This window comes from Bos javanicus, chromosome 4, assembly GCF_032452875.1.
Source record: "Bos javanicus breed banteng chromosome 4, ARS-OSU_banteng_1.0, whole genome shotgun sequence".
Taxonomy (NCBI): Eukaryota; Metazoa; Chordata; class Mammalia; order Artiodactyla; family Bovidae; genus Bos; species Bos javanicus.
The window spans coordinates 55,266,338-55,277,142 of NC_083871.1; the positions used below are offsets into that span (position 1 = coordinate 55,266,338).

Consider the following 10,805-nt stretch of genomic DNA (forward strand, 5'->3'; position numbering starts at 1 on the left):
CTGGACTGGATGATTGTTAGGGTTCTGTCCAGTTCTACAAGTCTGATTCTTGCATTTAGCAGCTTTTTTTTTTTTTTTTAACTTACTTCCATCTTCATGAGAATCTCTAAGTTCTATATCATTGGAAAGTATTAAATTACCAAATGAGGATAAAATAGCTTGTGCCACAATTTTTAGACAGGAAACAAATTTAGAACTGTACAATTTAGTATTAAATTTGTTATAAATTTCACGCTTCGTGAACATTCAATCTATTTGGGATTTTTAGGGGGATGGTTTAGATAGCATTTTTATCACAAAGAAAGAAATAGGAGTAAATGAGTCACATAATGCAATTTATCCTTTACTGTATTTGGTTGGAGCTCATATCATTAGGATACATGGATTCATAATCATCAAAGATTAAAATGACATTTGCCTCTTCAAGTGTCATTGCTGAAACAGAAAAGAAATAGAGCTCATCTCTTTCCCCACGACATTCCACCCTTTCTATAGTGATATGGAAGCTGCATCACTAAAGTATGCAATTTACTTTGCTCCAACTTTAAGAAACTACAAAGTTGTCACCCACTGTGTGAATTCTCACCAGCTGAAAGTTAACACAGCCATTTTTTTCAAACCACAGAATATAATGAAAGGACTCTGAAAAATCACATACTTCACCAATACACCTCATTACAATGAGCAGGCGCAAATATAAAGTTTGTTTAGAAGTTACTGAGATTGTACATCCAATAAATGAACAGGGAGTTGTAATTTAGATGCTAATTTGCTCCATGCTGACGTTAATGCATAAAACAATGAAGCTCTATAATAGATGGAAATACAACCAAATCTGTGGAACCCACAGGCATTGGCTTACAAGACAGCTGTGCAGTTGACAAGTAACATGAGCCTTATGTGAGAAGAAGGGGAAAACGTAAGATTTGCATATAATTATTGAGATCATGCAAATGTCAGTTATGAGGAGAAAAAAAAACACAGGCATCTCACTGTTAAATCCTGACAGTTGGCATCACTGAAGAGCTCAAATACATTTGAGTACCAGTTGGCAGAGGGTCATTAAAACAGAATTTGCAGAGACATTAACTCCCTCACTTTTCTTTGAGTGACGTTTTGCTATTAATAGTTTGCAGAGGCTTTGCAGAAAACATATTAATAAGAGAAACTCTAATAGGGGCACCTACAGCAAGTGTAGATGCGGCAAGGGGCATCCAGGAAGCCGCTCTCTAATTGATGAGCATGGAGCTATCAATGTGTATATCCTAAGTGAGGAGAAAGGGCAATGACAAGCAGGAATGGTTGAATAATACAATGTGATATTTGGAAGCTGGGAAGGAGAGTTATTAATTTTGGCCCCTTTTCTTATTAATCTCATTCCTAAGTCATAGCCTACAAGAATCTCCCCCAAACATTCATCTTTCAGAATTTGTGCAAAATCTACAAGTGAAATGAATCAAGGAAATCTACCAGATAATTATTAGTCAAGTTAATGAAACCTATCTAACTTGCTTTGTATATTTAAAAACAATAAAAATCATTATTTTTGTTGTTTTTATCCCTTAAGATAAACCAACACTTGCTAAGAAGTACTGCTTCTGGAGATGAAAAGAATACAGTCAATTTCCCAAATAACTCTGAGAGGTTAGAGAAGAAGCAAATCCATGATGATGTATACACTGACTTGTTTAAAAGGCCTTCGTCTTCAAGTTCATCAGCAGAAAGATCCTTAAAGGGAGATTTTTACCACAAGGAAAAATATTTCTCAGGAAATGAGCACACTTATCCACCTTCAGAGGAATTTACTTCAGATACAGGAGAAATCAAGCTGTCATTGGGAAATACTAGTAGTGATGAGGTAGTACAATTACATATTGGCAGCAAAGAAGTACTGGATGATAATGCTAATCCAGCCAAAGGGAGAGGCAGAGTGCAAATGTCTTGTCCCTCTGCAGACCAACTAATGGCAGACAACCTTAACAAAAAACTTGAAGGAGAAGCTAAAGAAATTGAAGTAAAAGATTGGGAATGTTTAAGAGGTGACTTCCGCTTGGATTTCCATTCAGAAAAATCGATAGAAAAAGGATCTTCCAAGAAAGATTATGGCAATGGTAAGAATGAGGAGGAGGAGCAAAAGATATATTTAGGTGTAAGTGAAAAACAAAGCAAAAGTTTTCAATCAGTCTTACATGACCAAGAAAGAAAGATGAGCCACTCTGAAATAAGTGTGGAAGGGATGGGAGCCAGTAACAGAGACCTAACTGCTCTGCCGAGTAAAGACACCAAAATTCATGACCAGTCAATCAGAGCAGATACGTTTCATTCACCAAGGACAAATCTAAGCCTGGAGGAAACTGTGTCAGCAACCTCAGACTCTGATCTCTCGGCTAGCAAAGGCACTGCTCTAGGAGGAATGCCTGGTCAAGCTGGTTCACCAAGAAATGCAAATGTTTTGAGGAATAAGTACCTTTTCCAAGCTGAAGAAGAAAAATCAGTTTGGATTAATCCTGAAGATCAGAATAAGAACACACAGCATAAACAAAGTTGGAATGTTCTGGAAAGTCAGGAAAGAGCAAGAGGGAGTAAGACAACTATAACAGAGCAGTCCAAAGAACAAGCAGATTGTGAAGACACGTGGGGGAAAAGAGATGACACAAGGAGCTTGAAAGCTAATCCTACAGAAGAATTGTTTACCTGCCAAGAAACAGCAAGCTGTGAACTGTCTTCTCTAGCTGATCATGGTATTACTGAGAAAGCAGATGCAGGTACAGCTTATATAATTAAGACAACATCGGAAAGTACTCTAGAATGCATGTCTGCTAGAGAAAAAGCAATAATTGCTAAGCTACCTCAAGAGACAGCACAAAGTGACAGGCCCATCGAAGTAAAGGAAACAGCGTTTGATCCACATGAAGGGAGAAATGATGATTCACATAATACCCTTTGTCAACGAGATACAGTAGGTGTAATCTATGACAATGATTTTGAAAAGGAGTCATGTTCAGGTATTTGTAATGTACATGTAGATGAAAAGGAGAAGGAAGAAACCATAGCTATATACAATCCTGGGGAGACACATGACAGGAAGAAATGTGTCATTGGGAATACAACATCTGGAGAAGAATCCTCACAGGTCATTACAGACAATCAAAAAGCAGCCTCAAAACTAGATTTACATTTGGGAATGTTACCAACAGACAAAAAAATATTTCCAGAAAATAGAGATCATGAGCAGGTCCAAGAATTATCAAAGAAAACAATTATAGATGTCATTATTCATTCTTCTTTAAACTCAGACACAAATAGAACTTCTCAGAATGGCTCTCAGGTTTCCAATCACCATGCTAAAAGTTCAGTGTCATCTCACGAACAGGCCACTACTACAGGGCATGCAATTACTACCATGACTCTCCAATCTATTTCTTCTAAATCAGAATATAATTGTAACCCAACAAGTGAAATCCAGGGTACTGAAAAGCACTCTCATCCTGCATCTCCACTGGAAGAAGTTTCCGAAAGTTCAGGAATAGTGACATCAGATAGTACAAAGGAAAGATGTATAGGCCAGATTGTCAAACAAGGAGAATGCAGTGTGGAGAAACCTCTAGGGCCAACGATTTTAATCAGTGAAGCTTCTGAGAACATAGAAGGGGTAAGGCATGAAAATGAAGGACTAATAAACTCTGGACAATCACTGTACTCTTCAGGCGACAAGGAATCTGACAGCCCTGCTTCTGATAGTCTCCCTGCCCAGGAAAGTCAATCTCAAAGTGAATCTCTGCTTTCAAAATACATCAACTCTAAAGTACCTTACTTCCTTTTGTTTCTGATATTTCTTGTAACCATCTATCAGTATGACTTAATGATTGGCTTGGCATTCTACCTTTTTTCATTGTACTGGCTATCCTGGGAAGGGGGAAGACAAAAAGAGTCTGTTAAAAAGAAGTAATCTCAGCACTATTATTACTCTCTCTTAAAAGATAAGCTATTTAGCCCCAAACGTTTGGATTGGTGAAAGAGACTATTCATTGTTCAAAGAGCCAGTGCAGTTTTTCTCTTGAAGGATCATTTAAAAAGGAATGCGTATGAAGTTTGCTCCTTCATATAAGTAATTATTCTATATAGGACCATTATATTTGGATCATTAAATACCTATATGAATATGAGATCTGAAGCACGTCAAGTTGAAATTAGGTACAGCTGTTGCTCCTTAGCAGGCTATGAAGTTTCAATGCTTCATGTCTCTTCACTACTTAAAGTGCCATTTCTTGCATTCATTTCTTTTGCAGTAAAGCTTCATTTTTTTTCCTGAGCGTATTTTTCCCTCTGTGGTTTTTAAAAATAGATAAAACATGGACAATGACAGAGGACTTTTTTTGGTCTTTGAATATTGACTATGAAATTTGCATTTACCACTGTATCATTTATCAGCACACTTTGATAAATCAAATCTTTCAACTTTAAGTTCATATTTTTAAAAACAACATCCAAGCATGGATTTAAGTTGAAGAAACACATTGTGTACCTGAATAACAATACACATATATATGTACTATCTCCTGCATACCTACAAAATCAGGACATTTGTAAGCCAAATTTGACAAAGATCAAAACAATTAAGAGATGATCTTTCAGTTTTGCAAAATTTGGGGGATGGCCTTTCTATAAGCAATATTTTTTCTCTTTTAAAGGAAGATTGTACAACACAGTTGAACAACTTTGACATCAACTATTATTCAGAGTTGTAAATTTAAATTAAAAGTTCCACAAACATTGCTTCAGAATGAATTTGTACCTATAAAGCATAAAGCATTAAATGATAATAATTAAAAAAAGATTTACAAATGGACTACTCGGTATTTTTTTTTTTTTGTCTTCAAGCAAATTTTTTAACTTTCCTTACTATAAAACAATAAATTATTCCCCAAGGTGCTTTAAGAGAATAAACAACTAATCGTTGGTAATAGTCATTATATAGTTACCAAGTTGTTAAATGATATCTCAAATTTTAAAAAGTCAAATAGGCAGACAAGGAGATCTTCTGATAGAGAAATGAATATCCAATATACCAGTGACTGGTTGCTGCTATTAGCTATGGCTAAGTATGTGAAATAATGGAACTAATCATTTTAGTCACATAGGTATAATAAAAATATTACTATACAATCAGTTTCAACAACTATTTATTAAATGACTAAAATATGCAAAATCTTGTGCTTTGTTCTACAGTAGAGCACTTCCTTTGATACCCCAAACAGCTAATGCTCAGGAAGGAGGCATTAATAAGTAATTTGATGCTTTTGACTTGGTCAGAAATATGGGACAGAGTCACACTGAGGGAGCCCATTTGGGTGATTTCTTTTTAACAGGAACTTCTTTCATAGAGAATGTAACATTGATCTTCAGAGAGAAAAGGTAATCTGTTTATTAACCTATGAAGGTAATTCAATGACTAACACTTGTATATACCATCCCACACTCCTAAGAAACATGCATGTATGGGAAGACAACACGAGAATGAAGCATTTAAACTGACTTTCATGTGGTAGTAGATAATTTCCTTAATTTTCTTAGGTTTAAGATAATATTCTTAATTTCTTAATTAGGTACACAACTATTTCCAAATCCCCTAATTGCATGCTTGACTCAAGTCCCATTGAAATTGAATGCTTGACTTTAACTTTTTAGTTGAACAAATACAAACATCCTGAAGTAGAACTGAGGGCAAATATTTGATTGTTTGAGAAAGCATATTTTCATTAAATACAAGTGGGATACTGTAGGCTGTACTTAGAATATTATCTCTAAAATTGCTCTCTTGATAATTTTGTTGACAGGTCTATATTACAACAAAGTTAAGGTTAGCATTTCTTCAGTTCTGAATGACTTGGTTTTTGCATTCTACCTTTAAGAGTTTCAGTCAATATGCAGTGTCTTATTAATGCAAAGAACACTATATTACTTATGAACACAGGTGTCTGAACTGTAACTATTTTCTTATACATAAAAGAATGTAACATCTTTAATCTCTTTTATTTGATTTTAACATTAACTTACTAAACCTTGTCATGCATATTTGCAATACTACAAAGAAGTTTCCAAGGACTTAAAATATGTCATGTGTACTTCAGTGCAGGCAAAAAAGAAATAATCGGTGGTTTAACTGATTTTCCAATGACCACTTGTGAAGAATTGGAAATAAAATCATAAGAACCATGAAACTATTGCTAGGTGGAGGGGAGGTAGATTTTTGCAACCCATTTTGGTCACATCACTATGTTGAACAAGAAAAGTGGATCTCAGGAAGAACCGGCAGCCTCTGGTTAATAAAGATTTTACTCTGAACCATCATAACAAGGGTCACCTTTATAAGCTTAGCTGCCTTCATCATGTCCCCTCAAGTATTGGTTAAGAGCCAAAAGAGGATGTGGCATGAGAATAAACAAAAAGAAGTGTATTATTGCACGTCTGTTTCTATAGTGGGTATGAAATGTGATATAATAACCATCACCTTTTATCTTGCTGGGCTGCTCTCTATTAGGGGCAAAGTTCTAAAAATTAATTGATGAGTCAAGCAGGTATAGGTAGTACAACTAAATACCTTTAAAAAGTCACATCTACATAAGCCACCAACATCTCAACAAACTTTTCAATGTAAGAATAAATGAGCCAATGAGATGACATTCATCTCTCAACCTTCAAGAATATTGGCTTAATACTATATATATATATATATATATATATATATATATATATATATACTATCATCATTTTGTAAGAGAGATAGGATCATTTTTTATATGTTATCATAAACCAATCTTCTGGTTAAATGGAAAACATAAAAGTATCCGGAGTAGATACAGGGAAATACATAAATTTTTTCCCAGATAGCACTCAGCATACTTTCTTAGTAATTTTTTAGTCATGGAATATTATTTTATATTGCCAGGCCTGCTGTCTTTATTAGGCTCAATTTTTGCATATAAATTTTGGCAAAAAAGCAAACAAAACAAAACAAAAAACTAGCAGGAGAACTAGTGAAGATGCAGGCAGGAGAGCAGCCACCCCAGAGTCAGGTCATCTGCTGAACTCTGAAACCTTTAAAATTTTCAGAGTGAATACAGAAATTGAACTAGGCAATAAAGATGGTGGTTTGCTAATTAAGTTCTGTCTTAGCTGATTCTGTGGAACTGAGGAATAGGATCTACCGTGATTCTGCAACAAGGTAAGAAAGAATAGGGAAGCACATGTTCTTCCAACATCTACACAGCTGTACTCCTACATAATAGAACAGCTTAAAAAGTTACTTTTATTTATTTAATTAATTTGCTTAATTTTTTTCTATTTCAGAAATAATTCATAATAAAACTCAGAGATGTAAGTTACTTTTCATCTTTTAAAAATGGATTCAGTCACTAATAAAATATATTTCCATAATTTTACCCAAACCTCTTTAAGATCTAATCAAATTTTCACTAGCTTTGAACATGTTTTACAAGGAATGTCATTACTATACTGTGCTAAAACCTTATTAAGCAAAAAACTCTTTAAGAAGTTCAGTATTGTTATTTGTGTCAATTCTATATTTGTTAGATACCTACATACTACCTTCATTTGTCAGACATGAAACAATGTATTATATGAAAATTTAAGAAAAAATGAGCTAAGTCTTTTCCTAATATATTCAATTCTTTTGTTCAAGATAATAAAGAGTAGCATTGGTAAGTCAAAAGTGAATTACAGAGAAATCATTTTTGTTTGGCTGAGATGACACCAAGACCGATTTTGCAGCATACTTCAATGTCTAGTTAAGTTACTGGTCTTGGTTGGAATCAGTGCATTGTCCTTATTACCTCATCTGAACCATGCAGCCCTAATATCCATCGCTCTTTGCCTCAAGTCTTCTGTCAGTCAAGCAGCTCACACTGTCCCAAGGACATGCTGTGTTCATCTGTTCCTCTGTGTCTGCTCATGTACACCCCTTTGTCTAGAAGATTTCAGTTAGCTTTCCTCCTCTCCTCCTTCCCAACTCTGTACATTTTTCTATGTACTACTTTAATCCTTTTGAAGTCTTCTACTATTTCAGTTGGTGGTATCTCTTCATTTTCAGGTCTCTTATGACACTAGCTGTTGTGCATGCACTAGTAATTTGACTAATTATCCTAACTGACCGCCTGTTTATTTAGGAGAGGAACATGACTTCTTCCATCCTATCACTTCTCAAGGTCTAGTTTGTAGGAATCCATAGTCAATACCTGTGGATAGAATAGAACTGTAGCAATGTCTTTTTCCTATCCTATCCCTGAAATGCGGACAGGATATTCTGACATCTGATTAGCAAAGCTAAAATGTTTTTGTATTAATAAGCTACCAAATACAATGTAGAAAAAGATAAAGAAAATGTACCTACAAGACAGAGTAGTGCAGTGGATTGGGGATGTGGGAAAGAGAAAAAAAATCTTTTCTCTCATACCTCTTAGCAATTAAATTGTTTTTTATATTAATTCTTCCTGGCACAGGAAACATTCCCTTCATTCTATTTCATGGGAAATATTATATAATTTGCTAAAAGAATAATAATGAATACCGTAATTCACTGGCTAATGTGAAAACTAATAGAACAAGGCGTGTCTTCAAATAAAGAAGCTTAGTAGATTAAAAACCAACAGACATCACAAGGTATAAAGTGTAAGAAACTCAATCTTCCCATCTGCTGCCATGCCCTTCAAAAATGGCTGATCTCTCAATTTCACACCTGTTCTGCATGTCAACTTTTAGGATACGCAAACAGAACAACTAGCAAAGATAGTAAGTGGATTTTTTAAATGGAAACATTTCCCTGATTAGCACATGAGATTATCTATATATAACTCAAACACACACACATATGCATGCACACATACACACACATAAATACACATATTCTAAGATCTAATAAATGACAGTAGTGATAGTAAATGAGTAAACAGTCTACTAATATCATATGGGGTGATATAGTAGTGAATATAATATAATATATAAAAGGTTTATCTTTTCTTTGAACAGACTCATTCTATTATATTTAGATATGAAGTTAATTTTATTGATTGATTGATTGATTGATTTTTGGCCATAGTACATAGTATATGAAATCTTAGTTTCCCAACCAGGGATTGAATCTGTACCCCTTGTATTGAAGTGTGGAGTCTTAACACTAGACCATCAGGGAAGTTCCTAAATATGAAATTAAAATAACACAAAGCTATGCCTGTTTAGCAGGTAGAGTCTAAAGGAAAGCAGTATATGGCCTAGAAATGTAGTAGCAAGGCATTTAGCAGCCTAAGACCATTAGACCATTTTTTAAACTCAAGATTTTTTTTAAAAAGCCAGATACATGTCTAGTCTATTGTAGAATTCATCAATATTATGTATCAGTTGACTTGGTTCTGAGTGGAAGCAGATTTAAAATTCCCTAAAGATACACTCTATAAAACATAATATCAAACAACAGAGACAGCGGGTTTAAAAAAATCACTATACAAGGTTAGAAATTCTCTTTGTAAACACTTAACCCATAACCCACTTTTAATAATTCTATGTAGGTAACTTTTATGTACAGTTAATAAAAATTTTTAGCATAGAGTATTTATGAATATATCATACATCTAAACCATTTTTATACATATAGTCTACAAATGATATTTGCTACTACATATTAAGTAATTCTTCAGTTTACCCATAAATCTTTGGGAATTCAGTTGTAATTTTTCATTACACCTGAATTTTCTGTGTTTAATGAAACAATTCTAAGCCCTACCTAAGAAAGAAAATAAAAGCTTAAGAAAAGATAATTTATTTCCTATCTTCACAGATATGAACACGTATATTTTAAATACATCTTTACTCTTTGAAAATTGGAAATAAAAATAAGAGATTATAAATGTCATTCATATTTATTTCATAGTCTTTAGTGTTTGAGATCAGGCATATTTTAAGCCTTTTTTTCCTACCATTTGAATTCTTTGGCCTACATGATCTTACTCCCATGTTTAAATTAGTATTTAAGTGCAGCATGTTAATGTTTTATTACATGAATAAGTAAAGAAATCAGTTGTAGCCTGAATCTTTGAGTATAACATCTATATTTGTATCTTTATTGATCTATGCATGTGAGGTTCAACTTTTAATGATAATAAGTAGTAATAGTTATAATGACTATTATTATTACCCTATAATAGCCAACTCTTGATTGTTAAATATAATTGGGCACTGATTTAAGTTCTTTATGTGAAAAACTCATTCATGTTTTACAACTTAATGAGAGAAGTACTATTACTTTTCCATTTTACAGATAGAAATAGATGCACAAAGGCTAGTTTTCCCAAGGTCATATGCTGGCACAGATTAAGACTCCAACAGTCTTTCCCCAGAGTTGATCCTCTTGAACATGGTACCATGTTGTTCCTTCAATTTAGATATACCAAGTTATCTTAAAAACTGTAGTTATATGTTACCATGCTGCATGGTGCCATACTAGTATATAAGTATATTACATACTGCGAGATATGAGTACACCATATCTCTCCCACAGATGATCATATCTTTGTAATGCTCTTATAAAGGAAGTTTCTAGAAATATTCTGTTCTCATCAATTTATTCAAATGACCTAAAAAAATACACATTGACCTTCTTCCAAGCCACAAGCTGGTCCAAAATCTTGCCTAGTTTGAGTATAGTGAAGATAGAGTTCAATAATTAATTGCAATATCTTGTTGCCAGTTCAACAGTAGAGGTAAGATCTAGGAACAGAAGTGGAACAAAGGAA

General features: G+C 34.0%; 1 protein-coding gene across 2 annotated transcripts in view; it reads left to right on the forward strand.

Moving 5' to 3' along the window:
* Window positions 1-4,849, forward strand: part of PPP1R3A (protein phosphatase 1 regulatory subunit 3A) — a 40,565-nt gene extending 35,716 nt beyond the window's left edge. For both annotated transcript variants that reach the window (XM_061414061.1, XM_061414062.1), the window contains one exon: window positions 1,568-4,849. In XM_061414061.1, coding sequence (XP_061270045.1) covers window positions 1,568-3,949 — 2,382 coding nt within the window. In that variant the 3' untranslated portion in view covers window positions 3,950-4,849. The remainder of the gene's footprint in view (window positions 1-1,567) is intronic.
* Window positions 4,850-10,805: the final 5,956 nt, after the last annotated feature.